Here is a 27,871-nt window from a genome sequence, read left to right as displayed (position 1 = left end):
CGCGAAATATTAGAATGTGTCATGATTGAACATAATAACTTAAAATGTAACAATTATAATGGTTTTGATCAAAGTAAAAAAAATCTTGCTTCAAAGAATTCACAATATACTGTTCTTGTTCATACTTATTGGGGCTGTAAGTAATATCACAAAAATACTATTTTAACAAAATGATATAAAATAAAATGCTACTGGCTGGCCCTGGCAGTGGTTTTATTTCTTTCATTTGAATTTACTTATATGTTCATGAACTGATTTATAGATTAAACAAAAATGACATGTAATAATGAGTACTAACGGATTTTGTGAGCAAGTCTTATCCATGAAATCAGGCGCCAAGAAAAATGCACATTTTGTTTAAACCACATAATTTGGGCCCCATGAAAATATATAATCTAATGTAAATTGAAACCTGAGTTTTTGAACTTTTTCTCTCCATACCAATCCACTGAGAACTGTATTTTAACATAGTTTGAAATGTATTCCATCATTATACACAAGATGCCTCTAAAATCATAGTCACAATAGCTCATCACTGTATGATAGACTCATGTTGGGGCACTTGTATGAAGCATTCCTGATTGTAGCTGCTGTGTATTGCCTGAACTGGCTTGGACGGAAAATTTTGATACAGAATTCAGGAAATGCAAATTAAATTTACACTTCAAGGTACTTACAAATTAATTGTACAATACTTAAAAAAAAAGATGAAAACAACTTCATATGATTCCCTGATTTTTTTTGCCTTGATGTCTAAAATGAACACATGATTTCCAAATGCATTTTACATTCAACTAGTCTTTTTAGAAAACGATGGAAGTGTTTCAAAGGTAAAAGTGTATCTTCCATCTTCATTCCAGTTCTAATGCCCAACACTGATAACTGGTTATAAACATATTCTGTACTGTTAACAACACCACCTCTAGCTTGGTACACACTACAGGTAATTATACAGGTATATGGCTATATAATTGGGATCTGTATATTACCTCCCCTCGCTCGGTACAATCTAACAAAACCTTAATTATCCTATAACAATACAATACTGCCTGCATATAAACAAACTTATTCACCTTTGTATTAGAAAACAAATAATAAAATTATACAAAAATTCAGGCACACACATATTCATACCCACCTACACAAGAAACCACTTTCATTTGTCTCGGCTCCTCTCTGCTTTGAAATGCTAATTATATAGGTATATAGCTATACAATTGGGATCTGTTAAATGTTTTAGAAGTGGAATTGTAGCCCTACTGAAGTGACTTGGTGTCTGCAAGTGATTTCTTTTTGAAAATTTCTGTTGTTTTCTTCTGGTCATGTAATTCAGAATAAATCATAGAGAATTTTTATGGATATTTATGAGAGACATTCTGCTTTGCCTAATCACACTACACACAAACAAATGTTCCTGCCATTTTTTCAAACACATATACACCTGGTTCCACAGGCAACAACACTACCTAAACTGGTTTCTTAATCTCCAGCTTCCAACATCATTTTTCTTTTCATAGTCACATATTTCCTGTAACATAGCCCTGAATTTCACAGAGTCTGCTTTCGGCAGTTTAGGTCCAAATTCCCTTAAAATTTCATCAGTCGTTGCCTCTCCAATCAGGTCACACTCAAACATAATAAAATTGCGAATGTCTGTGATAAGGTTGAAGGCTTCAGGTTCTGGAGCTGGAGTAGAACTGTCGGCCTCCTCGGTCGATTCTCGAGTGCCCTCATTCCTCTGTCGCATCCTGTTGAGCAATTCACTAGAGGTCATCATGCTTGCTTCTGACAAACCTGTCTCAATGTCCTTCACAACGTTTCCAGCACGTGAACCATCAAAATGGTGCTTAGATGGGGGATTTGAAGTTGATGTGCTAGAAGTTGCAGTACTTGACGTTATGGTGCTGGAAGTCGTTCTGCTTTCTGACTTCTTCATCTTTGATAAAAAAAGAATCAACATTCTTTTTAAATTTGAATACAACAGCATATAAAATGCAGTATTTTTAAATAAAGAGGCATGCTTTCTTAATACAAGTAAGTGTTTATCTATAAAAATACAGTATTTCAAGTTCGGAAATGTTCATTTTGTAAATATGATAAAGGGAAGTTGCCTCGGAGTTCTGTGACCAACAAATGGCACTTACTTGTACTGGTTTTGATGTGTCTGGTTTAGAGGACTTCTCTACCAACAGACTATTCTTTTTCTGTCCAAACCTTGGCCTACAGATCAAAGTAACATTACACATTATGATTTCCAAACAACAAAATAAGAAATATTATATAATACATGTACATATGACAATCTAAAACATCACTAGACTTCAAAGATGATATCTGAACTCTGAACTGCTGACAGTTTGAAATTTTTACTTTAAATGCTGACAGACTGAAATTTTAAACTTACACAATGTATTATTTTATCAATTCACATTTTTTCAAGCTTTCAAAAACTTTCCAACAATACATGTATGGAACTTACTTCTTGATAGCACCAGATTGGCCAGTCCAAGTTGGTACGCCAGATATTGCAGAGGAACATTGTGACCTTGACCTTTTCAAGGCTTTCATGGCTTCCTTAGCAACACGATCAGCTTCCACCTCTACAATCATATAGTCATGTTTGCTGGAATCCATGATCACGTCATGCTTCATTGCACTCTGTATTCCTGATGAAGAAAATGAAAAGGATCTAAGGCTACTTTTTACCATTCTGGTGATTTTCAATTTTTTTTTTGTTTCCCATAAAAATTGAATTTCCTTGAAGTTATCAACAGCCATAGTAGTAAAACTTGCATGCTCCATTTTTGTCATACTCTTGTTTGTATAAAGTGTGAACTGTACATCATATCACCCTGAAAATAGGTGAGACCAATGTGTAGGAGTAAATGCTGATTATGGACAAGCTTTAGGTCAAAAGGCAACTGTAATGTGGCTTCAAACTGCAGGAATAATAAGCAAGCAGGCAGGTACGTCACCTTATAAAATCCTTCTTCACAGATGAATCAACAGTAGTTATTCAACTCCTCTTCTTATCTTATGTGATCAGTCATGCAGCCTTTATATTCTACAGTACTTTCTGTGAAACATAGATAAGAGTGAAAGAAACCTAAATAGAACAATACCTGTTTTCTTAAACAAGGTCTTCAAAACATAATCATCCATCTTTTTTCCCTCTTGTTTCTCATCTTCTTTTGATTGGTTTGTCTTATACTCGTCTTGTTTCACCAAATTAGGGATCCTTTCACCTTCGAACTCTGTAAGTTCATAAAGAAACTTTAAAGCTGTATACTGTATATTCTAAAATTGATTCATCAGAGCAGATTCATACCCAACTTTGATTTATATTCAAGTCTAGAAATTAAAAAAAATAGGTACAAAACAGCCTCTTGGCTGCAGGTATCAAAAGGTCATGAGAAATGCATTCAATCTATTTGAAAACAAATTACATATTTGTTCAACAAGTTATGAAATTAAATTGAAATATGTATAGAATATTTTCTGGTTAAAGAGTTATAATATATCAATGTTATCCACCTACTTGCATCCCTGTGTTTCCGTTTTTTATGTTTTCTCCTGCTGTGATGTCTGTCCTCCTCTCCAGAACCAGGCCTCTCACCATCATGTTTGTGTTTCTTATGCCTCCTCTTGTGTCCCTCCCCTTCTTCATGGGAATGTGCTGCCCCCTTGCCATCATCCTTGTGTCTATGTTTCTTGTGTCTCCTACTGTGATCCACTTCTTGGGAATATGCAGCTCCTTCACCATCCTCCTTGTGTTTCCTATGGGAGGATGAAGCAGAGGCTGACAGCACTTCCTCCTCCTCTTTACGACCTTTGACCCTACCACTATGCCTTTCTCTATGTATTTTATGGTTCCCTTCAGTACCAAACTTTTTCTGAAGATCCTGCTTTCTTTTGAGAATCTGTTCTAACAACTGAGACTGGGCCTGTCCTCCCCTGTTTTGAGGATGGTCATTTTGGTCAAGATTGACTTTGGCACTGTCCTCTGTAGGACCTGGTCGAGAGCCACTACCAGGTCTTGAACCAGATCCTGAACTGCCAGGCCTGGAATCTTCATCATCAAAACTTGACTCCCTCTTTATTGTGACCTCTTCTGTACTACTGGTTCTCCCGCGACCTTTCTTCACTGACCAATCAGAGGCTCCTGATCCACCTTCCTGCTCCTCCTCTTCTTTGATATCCTGTCGTAATTTTTCAGCGAGTGCATACATCCCTTCAATCTCGTCTTCGCTGTCACCACCCTCCACCCTCATTGCCATTTCTCTCCTCTCTCTCTTCTCTTCTTCTTTTCTTCTTTCCTGCTCCTCCTTTTCTCTTTCCTTTTCCTCTAACATAACATCAAATCTGTTGCTTTTGCTGCCTTTTTTGACCTGATCATCCTTAACCTTGCTCTTACTCTGTGATTTCAGAGAGCTGACCTTGACCTCTGACCCTGTACCAGCAAAGAGTGCCCCTGTTTCAGTCTGCTCTCGACCATCAGCACTTCCAAGTTCAAAAAGTTCATACAGATCATTGGATTTGAAAAAACGTCTTTGTTTTGGATCTTTGAGCACACGATTGGTAAGAAATTGCTTGAAGATTTGTCTAGAAAATTAAATAAATCAACTGCATCAAAAAGTTTCATTGATAATTCTTTTTTTGTATTGTAATGATTTCAGATGTAGATATAATGGCGAGTACTTTATCATCATTATTCGTGCACTAAAGAAAGAAAACCTTTCAAATTAAATTACACCAGACTATGTGCAGACATGGTAATACAGTGAAAATTACTAAAAGAATGATAATGTTGAATCAAAGTGCATTATCATTTCCCTCTCGAAATATTATAAACAAATTTGATTTCAAACAATTGATCCTGTTAAGCTTAGCATATGAAATTTACATAACTATGAGTAAATTACAGGGTTTTGATCTTTAAATGTAATACACATGTACTGGTTAAAGTCCAAAATGTCCAATTTCAACCCATTATTTCTAACTTTGGGCTCTCTTATACCAATCTTCTGAGACCTAACCCACCTTATCCCTAGATGAACCCTTCACCTCTTTCCCAATATTATGCAAACATTTTGATGAGGTAAGAAGATACAGAATCTTCTCCTGAAGTCTGCTTCAATTTTCTCCCCTATTTCTCATTCCCCTTTATGTCTGCCAGACTGACCTGTGGTAAATTTTCTCTTCTATTGTACCCGTAGTCACTAAACGGTAAATGGTCACTTGTCGTTCTTGGCCTATTCTCCAAGTTCTCTCCCTTGCCTGGGTGTCAGTGCTTGGATTCCAGTCTGGGTCGAAAATGATTACACGATTGGCACCTATCAAGTTCACACCAAGACCACCCACTCTCGTTGTCAACAGAAACAGGTAGTATGAGCTATCCTGTAAATCAAGACAACATTAATATTTCTATTTCACTGGAAATCAGGAGTTTCCTTCATATCTAACCCAGGTTTACTATTTAACTTTAAACTTCCATTTGGAAAAAAACCTTCATAAGAGTTCCAAAGAATACATTTTTGAGTTAGATTTATTATTTCTAAGAGATTTTGTTAGATCAAAGAACATTTTTGCATCTGGTTAAGTATTCAATACCTGATAAAAAGATCACCACGGAGAAAAAGGAATTTTCATTTGCAGTTTTATTCTACTTCAATGTCTCCTCATATATATACCTGAAAATTCAACTGAGCAGTATCTTCACAAACCTTATTAAACCTGTTGATGAGGCTTTGCCTTCCTGAAATGGCTGTTCCTCCATCCATCCTTAGGTAGGTGTATCCCTCCTTCTGTACAAATTTCTCCATGATGTCGAGCATCTGTAATATTATCAAGGAAAACCTAACAATCAAATGGAGCATACAAACCCGTATAAGCAGGAATTAAAAGAAAACAAGTCATGTAGGGTCATTCTAAAACTTTTTGATCAGAAAAAATCCAAAGATTAAATTATAAAACTCAGCCATTCTTCAATAAAATTTACACATTATAACTCACATCTTTAAATAAACTGACTATAACTTATGTTGTACACCCGGACATTAAAACTTACAGCTCTACTCTGGGTAAAGAACAGTGCTCGGTGGCCCTGTTTCTTCCAAAGCTTTAATAGAGACTCTACGACGATCATCTTGCCCGAACGACACTTGTGTCCGAACTGAAGGTCTGCGTCATCTCCCTCCTCCTCCCCAATATAGAGCCGAGGCCCACCGGTACATAGATCGGGATGGTTACAGATTTTTCTCAGAGTAATTAAACCAGCAAATACCTGTCATTAAGCAATTTCATTTGATAATTTTTACACAATATAAGTAACACTTGTTTTGAGTGAAATTAGTCTTACAGTACAATATTAGTTGAAGCAGTATGAAATATTTCATTTTGAAAACCGAAACAAATGCAGACATGACACATATATGTATTTTTCTATGAAATATTTTGGTCTGAAAAATCAGTTAACTAGGAAATGAAACAAGAAGATGGAAATAAAAATGTTAATGCAACAATTTCATGTTTAATGGAAAATTTTTACATTGATTTCAATGTAAGTAGAAGAAAAACTTACCTGGAACTTGCCAGAGAGTATGGCCTGACATTGTCGAGACTGAAGGTATTCCATGTACACTTGTCTCTGTTCATCTGACAGTCTGCAGAACAGTACCTAACACAAGCAACAATATCTGATGAACATTTATATCAATCAAGGTGACAGTTTACAATGCTTAAGAAAAACATGGGTACTACTCTCCTAAATAGACACTATAATCCTTGGTTGATTCCAATCTCCTACACTGACACTATACTTTTTACTAGACATATAGTTTTCAACCAAATTTGGTACTAGAAACATTGAAATGGTAACATACAAACTATGTAGTGGTTTTGAAACAAACTGGATATCATGCAGTTTTTTTTCATCAATGTTGAGCAAAAGAAAGCACATGAAGTTTCATAAAAAAATTTTGTTTCTTTTTTCCAATTCAGATGTGTATGTCGTTGCATAGTTCATCTTTGGTGTTTTATCTATTAAAATAGTTTTAAAGTTTTTGAATAAGGTTTCGTGTTGGAGACTTAACTTACTCAACAATTACATGTGCATATAACTTCAGAATTTTCTCCTGGTGTAAATAGCCCAAACGTTCAAGGACAAAATCCCAGGTGAAAATAATTTGGTGTAAAAAAGTTCACTTTATGGTACGAAAGGATGAGACAAACCTGTTCATTCTTGTGTGGAAGATCTATTTTTACATCAGCTTTCATGCGCCTCAGAAGGTAAGGATTGATGGTGTCTCTTAATACACATGCACACTTGTAGGCTGTCATCACCTGGTACACAAAAATCACATTTCAATAGTCTTAGTCATTTTTTTTTAAAGAGTCGCAACTTTTGCTAAGACTTTCTCAGGCTACATGATTATTTTATTTCTCAAATTGAGGCTAAAATAATGTACTTTAAAAAGGGGTAATGAGTTTACATTTGTTTGAGCAGAAAAATGTCTGAATTTTTTTCTCTTTTTCCTAGACAGTGTAATACAACATTTCAGAAAACCAACCACTGTAGACCACTGAGAACAAGAAATACCTGAACTTCTGAAGCATTGGAATAGCCGCCCTGTACAATAGGCACAGAGAAATGTGCCATAAAATCTGGCAAGGTTCCTAGTTTCCCAGGAAACACAAAGTCAAACAGGGACCATAACTCCTTAAGGTTGTTCTGTATTGGTGAACCAGACAGGATGATCCTGTGGTAGGTACGAAACTGTGGAAAACAAAATAAATCATTCTGTCATCCAATACATAAATTCAAATTTGACTGACTAATATAAATCAGGAAAAATTTTGTGCAAAGAAGCCCATCTGGTTTTCGAAAATGTTTTTTTTTTGGAAAGGCAGGAAAAGAAAAATTCATCATACCCTTTTTCTTTATAGTATTCAAACTGATCTTGATATCACTTCAGCATAAAAAGTTGTTATAGTACCTTTTTGAGAACTTTCTCAAAAGGGTACTTCAAAAGTCATATGAAAATGTGGCTATAACTTAGGAAACTAGCAAAGACTTATTTTCATGATTCTCTCTGCAGACCAGCCATTCTGGCTTTTACAAGGAAAAAGATGTCTGCCTGTACCTGTTTAACGGCTACCGTAATCTGTGCATCTGGGTTTCGGATCTTGTGGCCCTCGTCCAAAACCACGTAGTGCCAGTTATATTTGATGAGTAGCTCTTGGTGGATAACAAGTGTGTTGAAGGATGTGACCAGCACACCCCTGTCCTTGACAATGCTTCTCACAAGCTCTGCCTAAATAAAACCAAGTACATCAGTAATATTCCTCCACTGTTAGCCACAAATAAAGAGTTAATAATCAGTTCTGATTACAATAGATTTGTAACAAGTTATAGCAAGTTATGTTAAAGTAGGGTATCTTAACCCTTTCGGTGCCAAATATCTCTCACAATGTACAGCTCAGCGCCAAATATCTCTCACAATGTACAACTCAGTGCCAAATAGCTCTCATAATGTACAACTCAGCGCCAAATATCTCTCACAATGTACAGCTCAGTGCCAAATATTAAAAAAAATATAAAAAGTGTCGACTTTAGTCGCCTACGGCAGCCTGTCTGCATGTCGACTTTAGTTGCCTACGGCGGCCTGTCTGCATGTCAACTATAGTCGCCTACGGTGGCCTATCTGCATGTCGACTTTAGTCGCCTATGGCACCGAAGGGTTAAAATAAGTAGACACAAATATTGATACATGTTGTAGTGATACTGGTTTTCAATGTCATAATGGTTGTTATTTCGTTTCATGTGTAAAGAAATTGTGGATTTCACAGATAACATTTGAAATTTAGCAGTTATTAAAGAAAAATAATGTTGTCAATTTACAATATCAATACTCCTTTAGAGGAAGATGTATCTGGTTCTTAAAATTTCCATAATTTAAAGTTATTATAGTATGCATATGAAGAAAACTGAGAAGAACAGAATAGACAAGATTGTTACCTCTGTACATGTGTAGGAGCCAGAGGAGTGCAGGATGGCCACACGAAACAATGGCCACCAGGTATGGAACTCTTTTACCCACTGGTACATTACTGTAGTTGGGCAGACAACAATTGTTGGCCCAAGACCCTGGTATCTGTAACAGTATGTAAAGATAGAAATATGGCAATTATTCAAAGAGAAATGTTGACCTTAAACTTAATCAAACTTGTTAAAGAGACAATGAAGATATTGAAGAATTTATTACATCAAAGAATAGAAAAAACATATTCATTCAAAAATCTTTAAGAGAATTTCTCAGAAGTCATAATAAGATATCTTAATTCTGAACATGACAGCACGAGTCGAGTACCAAAAGAAAAATTCTTCCTACAAAGAGGATCAATATCCTATCTATTACATTTTTAGGGTTTAAAAGTAAAAAGTGGCTGAAATCTGTTTAACTGCCATACATCATCACAGTACTTACTGGAAGTTTTTATCTTTAAGTTTACTATGTCTGAGAGCAGCAAGAAAGGCGATCATCTCTATAGTCTTGCCAAGTCCCATTTCATCTCCAACAATACCACCTGCCTGCTGGCCATGGAGTTCCCACAACCAACTCACACCAGTCTGTTGGTATCTGAAGACCAAGGTCAAATCAATATATCAGAAACCCATGAACTCTGGATATTACATGCTTTGCATGCAGTAGGAGTATACTTTTGCTATTGCAAAACAAAGCACTTTGAGTTAAGGATTGTCCAGGAAATATCTATTTTTCATTTTTGGAGTGCATACATTAATTTACTTGAAGGATTTTACACTAAACATTGAGTATCTTACTTGAACAGTTTTGACCAGATACGTCCTGGTACTCTAAGACCCCCCTCCAGTTCATGGTCTTCCTCATCACTCTCCTCTCCATTATCCACCCGCTGCATCCTCTTTCTCTCCACTTTGTTGAATTCTCTAAAATAAAAAATGGAAATATATCAAACAAGTGCAATTTAGAAATATACAAATAACTCAGCCTTTGCCTATTTAATTCTCCGGAAAAATTGAAACAAATTTTTGTATGATTTTTTTTCTCCTTTTACTACTTTAAAACAAAATTTTAGCCATCATTAATGAAGACAAACTTCATAGACTAAATCTCCAATCCTCCTTTTTCTGTTCTAAGATGACAGGCAATCTCTAGTTAAAAATTCCTTCCAGATTTTTATCCAACAGTGTCAGCATTGTGTCCTGATTACTGCTGTACTGACCTCATTCTGTCTTCATAATCCTCTTCACATCCATCGTCTCGAACTTTCTTCACTCTCACTTCACCACTGAATCGTTTTCTCCCTGATGCTTCTGCATCATCGGAGTCACTGTCACTTTCACGATACTTTGGAGGCTTTTTCGGCCGACCAAACCCTTTCTTTTTTATTTCTTTCCTTTTCTTCATACGTTCTGTTTGAAAGAATGTCATATAAAATATTTTTGCTTATATGTCCAACAACCAGGAAAGAGACAAAAAAAACTAATATAGATACGGTATATCTATTTTGATTTTTGCCAATGGATGAAACAAAAAATTCTTTTTAAACAAATTATAAACTGCCTGTTAATATCATCTACTTTCTCCATAGTTAAAATGATTGTTATGTTTGTACATCATATTCTGGGTTTCATGTTGTAGAGCACATAGAAAAAAAATCATAACAGAACCAGGAACTTTTGAAAAACTAATCACATCTTTTGGTAACCTACCTTTGATTTCATGGTCACTAAGGTCACTCCACATAGCTAACTCTTGTTCATTTGGCTGATATTCATCACTAGAATTATCCCTATTTTCCTCGTCACTCATGGCTGGATCCTCACTGAAGTTATGATTAAATTTTGGAAATTTTGTTTTGCTTGACTTTAAATGACTGAAGTCTGCCCCTTCAACATCATCTCTATAATGTCGATTATCTCTTTCATCAAACAGATTTTTTTGTTTCGATTTTGATTTGCCTTTTTTCTGATCTTCATCTGAGGTAGGTTTTTCTGGCTTTTTTTTCTTTTCAGATTTTTTGGAGTCCTCTGATAAACTAGCTTTCATTCTTTCCAGTTTTCTATTCAATTCCGACTGAACTTTGGCTGCTGGTTTCTTCTGAGATATCCTTGAATGATCCTTGTCCATGAAGAATTGATCAAATGAGGAGTTCTGTTTAAAAAAATATATAAAATAATATAATTCATATCTAGACTTACCTTTGTTATCAAATACTGAAACTTAACAGGATAAGTAACTGGTCAATGAAATAAAAGAAACTAAAGATAGAAATGAAATTCTAGGCTGAAATCTATAACAATGTTTCAATGAATTTTATCTTACATTTTTCCATTTACAGCTACTATTAAATATTGATTGATAATTATGGTCACAAATTTTCCTTACAAATGATCAAAAACAAAAGAATATACATTTCATTTTATTGTCATTATTATGCTGCAAACAAAAACTCTGAAAAATCATATAATTCCTGGTAAAAAAAAAAGTTAAAGTAAAAGTTGTGAAAGGATGAAGTGTGTCTTGTACCTCTATTAATGAAATTGATGAAGCTTTCTTGAGTGATGAAGAGGTAGGTTTAGACACAACAGTACCGAACGGCGTCATTTCTCCGAGGCGTATCATCTTTTCACGTTCAGTTTCCTTTGAAGGTCCAGCAGTTAGACCCAATACCTGGTTTAAGTCAAAACTGTCACCTGCAGAAACAGATAAAAGCTACATTTATTAAACTGAACAATGAAAAATCCTTACTGTAAAATAATTGTCCATACTGAAAAATCAAATGCTTCAAATAACAAAATATCAGATCAGAAATTTTAACAGAATATTTATATATTTTGGTTCATCTGATAAACATTTTGTTAACAGCTTTATTTTTCATGTCCCACATAAACAATCTAGTGAAATACAATTAACTTATAATGAAAGTCTCTTAAAAAACCTGACTTAGGTAATCTGAATAACTTATTTGAAGTAAACTGTATCATCAATCATATTTTACGAACAATTCATCAGATACACTCACATTCTTCTCCCTCCTCCTCTACTGATGCTCCAGGCAACTTCCTAAGAAGGGACTTCTGTTTTACCTTCAATGTCTTCATATGACTGATCTACACAAAGTTAAAACTCTTTGTGAAACATTTTATATATAAAAACATGAACTTCAACTGTGGGAGTTAGTAACAGAAATATTGGAAAAGAACCCTTAATAATAATTTCTGCCAATGTAATTTTGGCTTTTACAATCAAACATTGCTAAAATTTAAAGACAAAAGGAAGGAGGGTGTCAGAGCTGATTTTCATAATCCTTGTCATAAACTTACTTTGTTCTCCTTCTGTCTGCGAACAGAGTCAATTCTGCGCTTGGTGTAGTCCGACTGACCACTGCTAAGACTGGTCAAAACTCTTTCAATATCCAACATTTCCTGCTTGACCATCCTAAAAGTTACATGAAACTACAAGTTAAATTCTGTTATTGAAAGTCATACATCAAATTGTAGTATGTATTTACTTCTCAAGATAAGTTCAATATGTGCCTGTTATTTGTAGTTCATCAATATTTGACTATTGACCAAATGATGTTTATATACAGATGAAGTGTTAATAGTATTTAAATTTGAAATAAAATATTACCTAGTTATGACTTCCAAAAATTCAACGACAACAAAACTTTTTTGTATCTTATATACCACATAATATTGACTAACTTGATATCATCTTCCACTTCCTTTATTTGCTTCTCAACAATTTTCCGTTTCCTTTCTTCTTCTTCAGCTGCTATAACTTGATCTACCTGGGCCATTACACCTGTGTGTGGAAAATATAAGTTAATCAAGATTCACATTTAGAAATGGAAAAAATAATTAATATCAAAGAAATATCATTACGAAGAGGACAAAGTCAACACTATTTCTAAGTATAAACAAATTACTTTTTGATAGTTGTTGGTACATTAAACATTTTATATTATTTGAATTTAGAAAAATGATATTTTGCTAAACCTGTACCCTGAATATCACTGACCGAAAGCTTATAAGAACCGTCAATATGTGAATGCTTTCCAAATTCTCTTAATAGATCTAACTAACGTTCCATTACTGATCACATGTATTAAGCACCAGAGATTTTTCATATTAATTTGTATGTCAAAAGTTTGGTTTTCAAATGCCAGTTTGAGGAAAATTGGACTACATTGTAATTTGCTGGCAAATTCCTTTATCTCTTTTGACTGGGTTGACATACTGAAGAATACACTTTGTAATCATGACATCTACATATTTTGAAATGATAACACATGACAAATACAATGTATTTCATGTAGAAAAACACCTTGCTCAAAGTCTTCCTGGTTAAAGACATTCAGTCCTAAACCTTCCAGCTCTGAAGATTCCTGGATTTCATCAAGCTGAGCGGCTGGAATCAATGACTTGTCCACATGGAACTTTCCAGGTTTCTCATGTACTCCTTCATGATCATCTTCCATCTTCATTTCTACTGAGCCAGCTCCATCACCATTTTCTATACTGCTACTAGTACTCTGTTGTTGGTCACAGCCATTCTTATTTGGTTTGGCATTACTCTGGATTCCTAAATCATCTGGCCCTGTCTTGAATTCTTCCATGATTGACAGTAGGTGAAATCCGTATATTCTTCAAATGATGTATATGACACGAGAGAAGCTCATACCGTTTTCAGACTTCTTACTGAAAAGAAAAAAATGTTGAGTCAGATCATATAAACGATTATTATACTTAGTTTAAAATGAGTCTATATCTTCATTTAGCTTTTCGTCTTCTTTATTGCATGTCATTTGTGACTGCCAAGAATTATCCGACTGGCAATCATTTATGTTCAAGAAACATTACAGAGAACCCCTATGGTCTTGACTTTTGCCTTAGAAAGACAAGTAAATTAATGTGAGTTTCGGACGCAAAATTAATAATAACAACAATTCTGTAGATACGAAACTGTGACGTTAGGGACAGGTAAATAAGATTAGAAAATAGCGTACATCCTTATCCATAAACAGCTGACAAAGCAGTGTGCTTTTAGTCGGCTGCTTCTGTCATTACACAACAAAATGTTGATGTTGTAAACGGCATGACTAATTTCCATATTTGAACTATTGAATAAGAAAATAATTTTAGACCAAGCCATCCTTATTTTTCTTGTATTTAATTATTTTGTCAATAAGTAACATTATAAGTATATTCATGACCACTTTAAAATAATATTTTGTCATTTTTTAATGATTAAGGGGCACACTTCCGTTGTAAACAAGCATGGCGACCGTTCAAGTTTTGTGTCCGAATGGACGTCGACAAAATGTGAAAACAACGCCTAATATGAAGCTTTTACAGGTAACATGTAGAAAAATGTTGTGAAATGTACACCTTAACACTTTGTCGGTCGTGGAAGAAAACAAATTTACATCTGTCGCTTTGTGAATAACTATGCTGAACCTGAAAAATAGCAAGTCATGTTAGATCTGCGTTGATTCAATCGCATGGACAACCCAACACCAGGGCCCGTATTCATGAAACCGTTCTCATGCTCAAGCATGAGTTTTGTGCTCAAATCTGATATCTTGTTTAAGTTAAAATTAATAAATGAAGCTGATTTTGCCGAAGATTTAAATACAATTTTAAAGGATTTCAAATCAAAGCTATATTCAAGGTTTAAAGTTGGCATTTGTTTTATTTTATATGATTTAGGTGAATTATAAAAAAGGTTTGCTTGAGCATAAAATCTATTCTTGAGCATAAGAATGGTTTCATGAATACGGGCCCTGGTCTGCGAGTTCAAACAATTATATAATATCACTATGTTAAGCAAATTACATGATATTGTACTGAAAATCAATGTTTATTTTTAAGGAAGTATTTATTTTAACAAGTCCCTAAAACAAGAACACTTGTTGTTAACGAACTTTTATACACTTTATATAAATTTGATGGCTATGTACTGTGTATATGAATCATAGATGTTTAAAGAAGGATATACCGCGGAGTACCGAATATTTATAAAATCATATGCGAAGGGATTATGAAATCAATGTGCAAGTTTAAATTTATATCATCAAATAAGTAATCCTTGGATTTTTTAATACAGGTTTTAGAAGATGTCTGTCAAAAACAAGGATTCATGCCACCTGATGATTATGGATTTATGTAAGAGAATATTTATTTTTTGTATCATTTTGTTTTCATATCATTTACTTCCAATTCTTCTTCTTCCTCCTCATATGCGACTGAGAAATGACACTTTATCTAACCAGTTGTACATTTCTTGTTATGGCCTTTTGTGACAAAAAAGTAAACACTGATGAGTAATAGCATTGTGTGTACACTACATGTATAGGGAAAATACACTCTTGCGTTCAACCTTGACAATTTTTAACAGTCATTTGCCCTCAGAAATGTATGATACATATGATTAGTTCATCAATACGTATATTGTAAACTATCGTCTAGATGATCAGTAAATAATTGACATTTATATTTGTTTTGTCTCCAGTCATGGTAACAGCAAGAAACAGCTAGACTTGAGTCTATCAATGCGCTATGCCAACCTAGCTAATAATGCCAAACTGGAACTGGTTAAGTCGCAGACTAGTCGGGCCATCCAGGATGTCACCATTGCCCTACAGCTGGAGAATGGAACACGCCTACAAGGAAAGTTTCCTCCACAGACATCTCTGTGGGATATACTAGTCCACTGGGAAGAGAAGCCAGATAGGTATGTCTAGTAGTTGTTACAGATGTTTATATAGAGAGCAGAATTTTCATTTCTGGACTCTCCTTAATACATTTGAAGTTAAAACAGGAATTTGTTTTGAATTTTTGTACTTTCATTTGTTTGCTGAATTTTCTAAAACTTTCAATAAAGTTCTGTTATGTTGTAATATATGATAATATTAGCATGGCTTTTTTTATTTCTGTTTTAATCACTTAAAAAAAAAGACAGTTGTTGTTATATGTATGCCTGCTTATCTTTTTGAGGGAATAATTATGAATTGAACATGTATATAAAGATGTCACCATTTTTTGGTTAAAATATACAAAACATACAAGTTTATTTTCCTGAAATTTCTCAATATGACCAATAAAAAATATAATATCATGCTGTCATCTTATTTCAAGACATTGTCAATTTTAGTACCTGTAAAGGGGAGCTAACCAAGGTAGATATGTCTCATGACCCACCTATCCAGCCTGTTTGTATCTACATGAGAGAAGAGGTCAGTACACAGTTAAGCGCTGATACTTAAAAACAAAACAGTTGACTGATTCATCTTACAATAAACCTGATAATAAGCAGATTTATATTTATTTTAGTGAGGTAGAAAAACCAATAAAAGATATTTTATTATCATTTTCAGCTTTCCATATTTGTTAAAATCAGTAGGTAATTATTGGTTCTTTCATTGATTTTTTATAGGTAATAGGAGAAATGGCTCTTATTGCAACTAATTTAAGGAAGCTTGGCCTGACAAGTGGGAATGCTGTGATCAGGTATATACAAATACTAGACAGCAAAACTGTCCCCACAATGATCAGAAAATAATTATGCTTATAAAAAACTTAATGTATGTCCATTTGATAAAAATCATTACATTAACTATCTGCTTATTCCATGCGGTAAGTGTTTTAGTGGAGGCTTAAGTGTTATAAACAATTATGTAAGTTGATAGAGGAGATTATTTGCAATATGATTTTTTAATAGTAAAATTGTATGTAATAAAAAAAAATAACAAAAGATAACAAAAACCACTGATAATGTAAACGAAAATCAGTGAAAACATACATTTTAGATTGTAACTGAATTTTTTAGTGAAAATTGTCACATTATGAAAGTGCAAGATAATATCCAGTCATTGTAAAATATTTCAATTTTTTCTGTCATTTTACAGTGGCTTTATTTACATACCCCGGTAATTTGATATTCATATGTGTTTTGGGGGGCAATAAGTGAAGGATAATGATCAATCATCACATTGTTGTAATTCCTTTTGTAAGGTTGACACACAGAGCAGTAGAGAAGACCACAATGACAGATATTGCTAATCAGTTAGAAAAAGAAAAATCAAAGAAAGCCAGACTTGAACAGATGACAAGCAAACAAGCATCAGAGCCAGAAAAACAGGCAAGCAACATGTCAGAACTATCAAAAAATGTTTCAAATCCTGGTATACAAAACATAAATAAGGACAACATAGATATAGAAACAAGTAAATGTGGTTCTGGGGCAAGTTTATCCAAAATGGACACTTCTTGTGGTGTTACAAAGGATTCACCTGAACCTATGGAGATAGAACAGAATTCTTCTAAATCATCGGTTTCCACGGAAACATCAGCCATGGAAGTTGAATTAGGAGCCACAGGAGGAGAATATGATAGAATAAGGAGTAAAACAGAAAACAACAGGCAGGAAGAAGTATTGGTTGGTCAAAGTTCAGCAAGTGGCGTTCATATGGCAACGAGTGGAGTTCAGAGTTCATCTGGGTCATCAAGGAGAGGTCAGAGTGCATCAGGATCAAAGAGTGCTATTGACTCACTGCGAGAGATGAATATCCCTGGTGTAGAGATTTTCACTCCTCAAGATTTCCAGAATTTGTCTCCAGATGAACAGAGAGTGAGTACCATACAATGCCCAACCAAAATCAGTGAATTTGAAAAAAGAAAATATTTTTGAAAAGACATGATGAATTATAAGTGGTGTTTGTGGTCGTTATTTCTTATGTCATATTTAGATTGCAAACTGATTGTCAAAAAACCATTTGACAGCCATATCGTAGCATTCACAGCAAAAAAGTTTTAATGGCTGTTTACAAGCACAGGTACAGAAATGATTGTTATCGCAAGCAAGTTAACAGAATCCAGATAAAAAGTCATCATGCAGCTTATACTGCAGCAATTTGTCATGTTTCCTCTTGTCATTTGTGTAGATAGCAAGACGACTGGCAGCAGAATATGCTAAGCGGAACAATCAACAGGTATCACAGGCCCCAGCTTCATTTGCGGATTTTAAAGTAAGTATCTTGCATTACAAATATCACATTCTTACTTTAAAGTCAAGTTAGAGGTTTAAAATGTACATGTATATACAATATGTATATTTGACATCAAAACATTGAATGCATTTTAATCACATGTAATCTTTCTAACAGAGCTATCTTATCTTTGAAACAACATTATAAACTTTTTTTCAAGTTTCCAGAAGAAACAAAGGGAAAGGACCTATACCACAATGAGCTGAGGTAAGTGTAGAAACTATACGATAGTCAATTCATATCTTAATCAATATCAATACTTGGCTCCCTTGAAATCAGAACAAGTTGTTGTTGACTGGGTACTGTATACCGGGAAATTTTCATCCTTGTTTACTGGGTTTTCCATAAGAGCCGGTTGCTGGCCAATTTGACCGGCTACTTTGATCATTTGGTCACCTACACCAATCCAGTTCCGTAATAATGTTCTGTACACGACTACACGTACACGGCAGACCAGCCTCCTACTTTCACTACACAGCCTACTACTAACAAAATTATGGAAAACCCTGTGTTTAATTATTGCATTTTTTGTCCATGAACAGGGAAGGCAAATTTAAGATGGGGACGAAAATATGTTAATCTTATATTACCCGTTTTTATAATCCCTGAGGGGTGAAATGAACATGAGTCGTATTCATGTGTAATGGTACAAGGGCGAAAATAACCTAGAACAAAAATATCCCGGTATACAGCATGCTGAATTGTGTTGCCTGAAGCATCTACACATAGGTATCATCTCATTGGGCAGCTGTCATCATCAGCTACATCTTCCAGGCAAAAATTTTCATGTGTATGAAAACTTCAGTTCCTGTGGACTAAGGAAGTTTCGTCTTCATGACATTCTTCCTTATCGAAAAACTACTTGTTGCTCTTTAAATGCATGTACCAATACACACATGTGGAGCTAAAAATCACTACTCGGATAAGTACATAACATTATCCATGAAACAGCCTGAACTCCCTTGTGTTGAGTAAATATCAACAGTCATGTACATTTCTTATGTTGAAAAATTGTAATTTTTCTACTGCTGGCTATGTACAGGCTACATCATTTACTGTGGAATTCTTCTTTATAGGCATTAAATGAAACTAAGTTCTTACCAACTTATCCCATCTGTCCCTAATCAATCACTTCATTTCCTTTGGGGTTTTGATCAAAGTTGATACCAATATCTTTTACGCAACTACCATGGATGAGTTAGTATTGAAAGGTTTCTGAGATTATGGTCTTAGTAATTTTGTATAGAGGGGGCTCTCACATGCAAACTTGTCTAGTTTCCTGCATATATGTATGTATACACTGTACATATATATTATTTCTGTGCTTCTATTAATTTGTGTAATACGTAATTGTGCTATACATGTAGATATTATCGTTGCTTGGAGTTAACATAAGTTGTTAATCACAGCTGTTTATTGTGTAAGATATTAAAAAGTTATTATTAATTAATTTTTTTTTCATTTTGTTCTGTTTGCAGTTCTGTTACTAAAGAAGATTTTCAGGTGAGTCATGTCTCTGTAGTTATAGAAATGTTAACATGCACTGGTAAATATGAATGAGAAAACTGAAACACTACTGATCAAATAGCATTGGAATGATTACATCAGGTGTAAGTCTAGTTGTAGGAGAGAACATTCATTATTAACACCTTGAGTGAAATACAATGAATACACACTTCAATTCATTTGAAAAGTGACTTGGTTTAAAATATACACACGTATTTGACGTTGTTCTCAAATCATCTGATAGATGAAATTTATTTTAATTACCGGTATGGGTTTAGTGCATCACCATGTCTAGATTTTGACTTTTCTTTCAATCACTTTGGATTTTTCACAGTCACCTCCTAGGCCTCCAAATTTTGGCTGTTAGCATCACTAATGAGTCGTTAGGAGTTTCATTCATCGTTGGGCTCTATTGTATCTTATTCTGTATTGAAAAGTTCTGTTCACTTGTGTGTCTTTTGTACAGTCTTTAAAGTGTTTAATTATTCAGAGTATCACTCCATAGAAATGTTTCACTTGTTGACTTTTGTATTTATGTGTCAATATATATATTCAGCCCTGTGACAGGGAAACAGTGCTGTTCAATGCTGAGGAACCAATCCGCTCCCCAGGGATGCAGTCCTCTCAAGGTATTTTGGTCTAATTACAAAACAATATCATTTATGGTATAGGGAGTTACCTTCGTGTTTACTTACCTGGTAATCAATAACCAAATGTAACCATGGCAAATACTAGCTGTGTAATATACTGCTCAGGAGAGGCATTTGAAATAAATCGTGACCTTTGTTACATTGGAAATAAATACATGGTGGTCAGTGGTAAGGTTAAATGGTCAAAGGTCACATTTGACAACTTCTACTAATTCACTGACTAATGATACATATACCTGGTACACATAGGAGCAGGGAACATTAGTATTTTGAACACATTTTCTAGATTTATAAATGCCTTGATATATTATGGTGGAAACTTGAGACCAGCAAAACATTAAGATAAACTGTCTCTGATCTGTTGATGGACACCTTTTAGTCCTGTCAATTTATATCTTTCTCTCAAAAATATATATATTTTTTTGCAACATAGCATTAGAAATATGAAATAGTATTGCTAAGGTGTATAAATAATTTCCAGCACTGTGTTTTATCTGTTTTTTTTTTTTTATTTTAGAAATATCAGATGAATTCTTTGAAGTTACTGAAAAAGATTTAAGGAAAATGATGACTGACTTGCAGAAGCAAACGTAAGTCTCTTAAAACCACATCAGTGAATCATTAAGGTACTTGTTTCTCATACCCTGGAGATGTGCATCCATGCTTTTACTTGTGTCAGATTTCCTTGTCATACTCTAGGTTTGAAGTTCCTTCACATTACAACTGTATAATGTCATAGTAAAAATCAAATGATGTCATGATTGTGCACTTAATAATCTTTTACCTCTGGTTGAGATAGCTCTGTCTTGCCCTCAAAGAAGTGAATGATTCTATGAATGTTATACAGTTTTATAGGCTGTGTGTGATTACAAATAAATGTGACCTCATATGGAAGCAAAATGTAAATATTATTTTTCCTGGAAAGAAATAAAAAAAAAAGATACAGAAGTACCAACAGATGAAGTTATAAACAAAAACAGTGGAGACTAAATATTTTTTCAGTGAGAGTGATCAGATGTTGATGACACAATCTATGCGTGAACTGAAACAGGAAGAAAAATACAGTAAATATCAGAAAGTCGTCATACGAGTTCAGTTCCCAGACAAACTTGTTGTACAGGGACTGTTCAGGCCAAAGGAGACAGGTAAGTAGTTGGTAATTATCATCTGGTCAATAATGTTGTATATAGGTTAAGTGTATCTTAGTTGTTTCAAAGAAGAAGATTATCTGTAATTGTAAAGTTATATTATGTTTCTTGTAAGATCTCCTGTATTGAAACCTACATATAACACCACCTGTAACAGTGTTGAAACACTAGTGATGATGTTGTAAGCCTTTGTTATATAGATGTTGATATGTCAGTTAGTCTGTGACATAGTACATATGGATAACCCCTCATCTTCACTTCACTGCCATCTCCACCCGCACCCCTATCCCCTACCCCTAAATATACTTTAAATATAAACTTTATTTATTTTACAACAATTGCGAAACAAGTTATGTCAACTTATACTAATCACTCTTGTTGGCCCGGATGTAAGCGCGCGAGGGGTCTTATTGTGGGAGGAAACCGGAGTACCCGGGCTAGGTGAAAGGCGAGTGCGTTACCACTGCGCCACCCAACCACCCAATATACTTTGGCCTGTACCACTTACAAAATTTCTATGTAACTATCTCCTGGTATTGAAATCAAGTCCTACTCAACTTTATGTAGAGTTACAGCCCTTGATAATCTTTTATAATGTAAATTGTATGGAGGTGAGGGACTTTGAATTACTAGTCCTAATTAATATTACTTTGGTATTTCAGTGTTTCAAATACACAAGTTTGTAAAAAGCCTACTTGAAGATCAGAAGACACCTTTTTATTTGTGTAAGTTAGTTTCTAGTTTCTGGTAACAGGGGTATTTAATAAGTTTTCTTATACAGATGTATACATTAAGTAAAATAATACACTGTCATTTATCAACATAGAATTACAACAATGATATTCTACTTTTACAAAATATTATATCATGTTAACATGGAAAACAGTTGTATTGTTATTTAAATGAATTAAATTTTTGTCTGACAAAAAACAAAAAATAACATGTTTAATAAGACAAATTTCGTCAGAACTTTGACCTTTGGAAAATCAACATCTCACCTTTTTCATCAAATGTGATTCATCTTTTACAGATACTTCACCACCAAAGTGCGTTCTGAAAGATCAGGCTAAAACCCTTATACTGGTGAGTTTACAGGATATTTTATATGGAAACAAGATGATTACAGGATTGTGTTTATAACAATATTGAGAGTGTGGTGGGGGGAGGGGTCATGATAGCTACTAGATGATTGTAGGATTGTCTTTTATAACAACATCGAGAGTGTGGTAGGGGCTGGGGTTGGTCTCGATAGCTATGAACCGAGCAAGTAAACAAATGAAACCATTTGGATGCATGTCTCATTCAGGCATTTGAGTGACCTTCATTTGTACAGGATGCTGTACTTGTTGGTGGACTGTTTATGAATAACATGTCAACATATACATCATCAATATGGTAAAAAAAATGTTTGATTTCTCGTAATACTTTACCCATCGTTCATTAGGCACCGGTAACCAAACACTGTAAACACGTACATCTATACATGGTATCAGAATCCAGAGTACAAGGTCGGGGCCACTGCTACTAGGAATAGAATTTTTTGGTCTGTCTTCCCCATCTTTTGTCAAATTTTGATTATTGTGTAAAGATTGGGGATAATTTCAAATGATTGATAAATTAATGTTTCAAAGAATAGTGTTTGAAATCATTTAGATAATATTTGAATGCAAGAGAAGACTAAAGAAATAATTATTCATTGCTAAATTTGTCAAAATGAAGCTTCAGTATTATTCATGTAGCTGTCCTGTTTTAAATTCTGTCATTCACTCCTGGATGGTACATCCGGGATCCCATGAGATGCGTGTGCATCGTTAGCAGTCATTGCGTGTTTTGTTAGCAAATAGTACAGAGGGAACTGAGTTCCTCTGACTTTATATCGCCTTTTATACTTTCATTATTTGTTTCACACCCCCAGAGGCTCTCTAGGGTTTACTTGTTGGTTCTCACTGTTCGTGTAAATACTTTTTACATTTCTGAACACTGCCGTCTCAGCATATTTTCACATTTTCTTGTGAGGAGGGGCTCCCTCTCGGGCGCGCTTTACGGCCACCATCTTGGAAAAACGTAAAATTGTGAGTGAATTTGATTTTGTTGGGGACATTCTCAACAATATGGAGCCCCGTTACATTATTCATGTAGCTGTCCTGTTTTAAATGATCTGATACTGTACTTGTAAAGTGTTAAACCGATTTATAAAATGTTTCAGGCTAATCTGGTGCCAGCCACCTTAATTTATTTTGGATCTGAAGTCCCAAAAGGTATGTAATAATGATATATTTTGTTTTTACATAACATTAAATGAATGTTTACTTGTAGTGCTGCCTGGTAAATAAAATGATGTAAACAGGGTGTTTTGAATTGAATTGTATATCTTTGTTCTTTCTGGGGTAGAAGTGTTATATGTGAACCCCAGGAATGACTACAACACACTATCATTAATTTGAAGCTGTGCTGTTTTTGGAAGTCTTTTATAAAGGAGTTGAATATCAGCCAGGAAGCATATGTCATTAAGATTAAATTTAAACATTCTATACTAGAGTTAAGTAAGATAAGTAGTTATACCTACTGCCATATTAAGAGATCATAGTTGTTTCTGTACATACTGAAAGCTTATCAAATTGATATGTCTAACGCCAATGTCTCTAAAAAACAGATGTCACAAGTCGCTCATAATGTATTATTTTTTGATGAAAATAGAACTGATACATGTTTCTGTGTTTGTTTGTAGAACACTATTTATCTGCTAAGCTAATGGAGGGAATGGAATCCAGGAAAGCAGCTGATGAGAAATTAAATACATGGTATCGATCGACACTATTCAATCATTTTCAGTATCAATATTTGATACTCAGCTTCATTTGTCTTAAATCTGAGATTTTTCATGTAAAACCAATTTTCCTCATGCAATAGTTATCATAAATTTTGTGTACACCATAAAGAAATGTGCTTTTACCCGGGGGTTCATGACATAATTTTATCTGTCCATTCAATGGTTTATTTTACCTCACACAAATTTAGTGTCAAATCCAGAAAAATTAATTGAATGCAAGCCTTATTTCATCATTGAAAAGTCAGGAGCTAAAAGTTTATGGTGTAACACATTTTCAAATATATTATTTGCTAGTTCAACTCCATCCAATCTTCTGGAGAAAAATGACAAAAAGGACAGACTGGTGAAAAAAATGTACTGTGTTTTCTTCAGAAGAAGCATTTGGAACTCTCTGATCAGGCTTTGATCAGACTTTAAGAATAGCTTTTTTTCTTTCGTAATGTTAGCATCTGTGTTTGTTTTCTTGTACCAAAAATAGGTCAATCAGATTTTGATCTTTGGAAAACTGTAGAGCGATATTGTAATCAGTGTTGTTGATTTCTTATACTTTCTGAAGATGAAATTTTTTTTATGTTAGTTAAATATTTTCACTCATAAGAATCTCTTAATCCTAGAAAATGTAAAATGCTTTTCACTCATAAGTACGTTTTAATCTTAGAAAGTGTGAAATACTTTTCACACATAAGTATGTCTTAATCTTAGAAAATGATATATACAGTGCACTAGTATTTATCAGTGGTGATGATAACCACTTGACAGAGGCAAAACAAAATTTGATCGTCAGTCAGTTAATATATCTCACTTGTTTTTGTGTTAAAGCCTTCCCATTAGTGCAGAGTCACAGGCATTGGCTCCAGTTAGTGGTCCAAGTAGGGCCTCCGCAGGAACATCAGGTGGGGCCTCAGCGGGGGCAGCACAGGATCGGCCACGCCCCAAACAGACCACACAGCCATCCACTGGTAAAGAGCCAGGTGTCCCCAAATGGTTCAAAGCAGGTAAGGACAAATACATGATAAAGATTGTCTTGTAATGAAATGAATTTTGGGAGAGAGTTTACTGTAATTGATTGGAATAACAACTTGAATGAATCTTGACAAGTCGTAAGATTTGTAAATGGTGAACGGGTACCTTATACAATACGTTATACAAACCTTTGACTGTAATTAATGGATACTTTCGGCTTTCAGGTATTTTTCAGTGTTTTAAACCTTGTGATAACTATTATTTTTCCAAATAAAATGTTTAGATAGGCATTGTTTCATTGTATCTTTTCAAGTAAAATTCCCACCTCACATGTGAAGTAAATGTTGGAAAGCAGAAACTTTAAAGAGAATCACTTATATAGTACAAAAGTCGAGGAAAATCACTGTTCTTAGGGTAAAACAAATCAAATTTCAAATTTGTCTTCAAAAAATTTCTGTTAGAAACAAATCAATTTTGCAAATCTGAAAATCAACTTCTGTGTTAAGACACCAGGGAAAATGTGTCAACTATTAATGTCATGTTTTGATAAAATCACATTTCTCCCTGACAAATAGTACATGATGTTAAGCAGGTTTCACTGTACTATATAAATAGTCATCAAGCGTAGAATTTCTTGATCCTAAACAAACTGCCTCTTTCTCTTTTCTTTTAGACTATAGAATAACCACATTGAGATAAGTTAATTCAGATGTCATAATTTTCATTATTGTATGTTTGGAAATAGGTGATGGGTAGTAGTAATGGAATTGATATTTTTTCTAATTTAATAATTTTATTTATTTCACAGGCAAGAAGTAATTGCTGTACTGTCTCCAGGTTTTTAAGTTTGAAATCATCTATTACGTGGGAATATCTTTGAAAACATGGAGTGACATTGCTGAACTGGACGAAACAGAAGAGCGTTGTCTGAGAATTTGGGAAATCTTTCTTTGGTACAGGATGGATATTTATGAATTCTTGTTTTCTAAGACAAGTCATGTCTCATCATAGTGTGGTAAGCTGATATCACATTGTGTTTTCACATCTTTGATTTATAAACTTAAAGGGGTTGTATTTGATCAAGTCTGTTGGTCAAATGCCAAAAAAAAATAATATATACATGAATGAAAATTAACGATTGAAATGCCTGACTGATCAATAGATGGTAATATATGTAGTTGAAATAGTCAGCATTCTTTTTTGTTTGTTTTTTGAATAAGATCTAGTGCTAAAGAATATACTCTTTCATTTGTTTATTTCTTTTGATTTTTGAGATATAGATAAAAGATAAATAAGTGTAATAATCCTGAACTTGTAAAGTATTATCAGGGTCAGCTGTATGAAATCTGTTGACTGTTGTTGATTCTTAACGAATTACCGGTGTAACCAACTTTAAAGTCGCTTGTCACATTGAGTTGGTAACGGAGAGCACATTTTCTGTTCATTGATGTACTATTTCAACTGCCACAGCTGATAAAAAACAGTCTTCCTAGCAAGAGTTTGAACATATGTATAATGTAAAACTACAGGTACACAGAATTTGAAAAAAAAAAAGAACGATTTAAAACTAATATACCCTGACAGCTAGAATCCAAACTGGAGTATTCACAATATCGTGTGATATATACCGGTCAGAAGTCAGAACCTTTGTGCTGTTTACTGAGAAGAACAGTGGTTATGGTAAAAAAGTTTTGTGATCCTCATCGGTTCAATGTAGTCACAGGCTGTATCACATGGAATGACTTTACAAAGAAGTTGATATTAACTAGTGACTGTGCTGACATTTTCTGTCGAACAATTTGAAAGATAATGGCCATATTGGAGTTTACTTGTCGAGAGAACTTGTGGTATCATTGCACTGTATACCATGGTTGGTATGCTTTTTGATGCAATATACATGTGTATGTATTATCATAAATTGTACGTTGTAACTATCATGTCAAAGTGCTCCTACTTTATCTAATAAAGACGTTACTTGTTAAATATTATTTTTCAAAGTTTTCTTGAGTAGGTAGTAGTAGATAATTCACACATAATTGGAGAAAAATGGATTCTGTTTTATATCTTTAATCATTAACATCATAAATAAACAAGAATGAAATATTTCAATACATGGTATGTACAAAAATCACAAAATATCACATTCACTTCATACAGATATCACAGAACATTAAATGAATTGTTTTGAAAATAAACACTTCACAATATACGATACACAAATACTAAGTAACATTATCTGGCACGGGAAATTAAGAATGATACATTGTGTGCTCATTGACAGGTACTGTAATTAGCATTAAACTTTGACCCCACCAACCATTATCACAATTGAACTGTTCCTCTATTTGGAAACATCACTGTTAAGTGAGAGCAATACAGGTATATTATGAAAAGACAAGCTTGGAAAATGGTTGTTTTTGTTTATATCAAATATTTTACTTACAAATGATGTTCCAACTTACTATTTTTTTATACAACTGTAAACTTTTCACAAGATTGATAAATTTTATCAAATCTGATTTCAAAATAAATTGTATTGTATATTAAGATATCTTAACTTCCAAATTTGACTTTAACTCTAACAATGGAACATTAAAGAAAAAGATTAGATGAAGTAACTATACACAAATTGTATCAGAAGGTTCTACAGACTTAACGTGCAATCTTATCATATCTAT

The 27,871-nt window shown here is 34.1% G+C and overlaps 2 protein-coding genes across 2 annotated transcripts; one reads left to right on the top strand and one right to left on the bottom strand.

The window, feature by feature from the left end:
* Window positions 1–26: 26 nt before the first annotated feature.
* LOC132554524 (DNA excision repair protein ERCC-6-like) lies at window positions 27–13,737 on the bottom strand. The gene is made up of 22 exons (XM_060218844.1): window positions 13,374–13,737; window positions 12,752–12,851; window positions 12,368–12,482; window positions 12,067–12,154; window positions 11,571–11,737; window positions 10,754–11,195; window positions 10,264–10,453; window positions 9,842–9,967; window positions 9,486–9,638; window positions 9,017–9,152; window positions 8,142–8,312; window positions 7,598–7,774; window positions 7,231–7,341; window positions 6,581–6,676; window positions 6,068–6,283; window positions 5,724–5,834; window positions 5,183–5,397; window positions 3,539–4,602; window positions 3,123–3,254; window positions 2,480–2,666; window positions 2,145–2,220; window positions 27–1,936 (listed from the first exon to the last, which is right to left on the bottom strand). The coding sequence occupies exons 1-22, from the start codon at window positions 13,663–13,665 to the stop codon at window positions 1,463–1,465; spliced, it is 4,839 nt and encodes a 1,612-aa protein (XP_060074827.1). The 5' UTR covers window positions 13,666–13,737; the 3' UTR covers window positions 27–1,462.
* A 568-nt stretch (window positions 13,738–14,305) lies between these two features.
* On the top strand, window positions 14,306–27,176 carry LOC132554514 (tether containing UBX domain for GLUT4-like). The gene is made up of 18 exons (XM_060218830.1): window positions 14,306–14,404; window positions 15,156–15,214; window positions 15,561–15,782; window positions 16,203–16,284; window positions 16,485–16,558; window positions 17,063–17,678; window positions 17,992–18,075; window positions 18,257–18,303; window positions 19,575–19,599; window positions 20,159–20,231; window positions 20,770–20,842; window positions 21,255–21,397; window positions 22,063–22,125; window positions 22,431–22,483; window positions 23,607–23,658; window positions 24,129–24,201; window positions 25,050–25,225; window positions 26,002–27,176. Exons 1-18 carry the CDS (start codon window positions 14,327–14,329, stop codon window positions 26,010–26,012), a joined length of 2,004 nt encoding a protein of 667 aa, XP_060074813.1. The 5' UTR covers window positions 14,306–14,326; the 3' UTR covers window positions 26,013–27,176.
* Window positions 27,177–27,871: the final 695 nt, after the last annotated feature.

The sequence above is a fragment of the Ylistrum balloti genome, unplaced genomic scaffold, assembly GCF_031769215.1.
Source record: "Ylistrum balloti isolate Yb309-2 unplaced genomic scaffold, AGI_CSIRO_Ybal_v1 Utg370416, whole genome shotgun sequence".
Classification (NCBI taxonomy): domain Eukaryota; kingdom Metazoa; phylum Mollusca; class Bivalvia; order Pectinida; family Pectinidae; genus Ylistrum; species Ylistrum balloti.
The sequence above is the reverse complement of the archived record's forward strand: the minus strand, read 5'-3'. Positions and strand labels throughout refer to the sequence as shown.

Coding starts and splice junctions, on each gene's coding strand:
- LOC132554524 (XM_060218844.1), bottom strand. CDS start 13,665: ATGGAAGAATTCAAGACAGGGCCAGATGATTTAGGAATCCAGAGTAAT. Junction 12,483..12,751: donor GAAGTGGAAGATGATATCAA/GTTAGTCAATAT, acceptor TGTAACTTTTAG/GATGGTCAAGCAGGAAATGT. Junction 9,968..10,263: donor GATTATGAAGACAGAATGAG/GTCAGTACAGCA, acceptor TTTTTATTTTAG/AGAATTCAACAAAGTGGAGA.
- LOC132554514 (XM_060218830.1), top strand. CDS start 14,327: ATGGCGACCGTTCAAGTTTTGTGTCCGAATGGACGTCGACAAAATGTG. Junction 15,783..16,202: donor TGGGAAGAGAAGCCAGATAG/GTATGTCTAGTA, acceptor TGTCAATTTTAG/TACCTGTAAAGGGGAGCTAA. Junction 20,232..20,769: donor AGGGATGCAGTCCTCTCAAG/GTATTTTGGTCT, acceptor TTTTTATTTTAG/AAATATCAGATGAATTCTTT.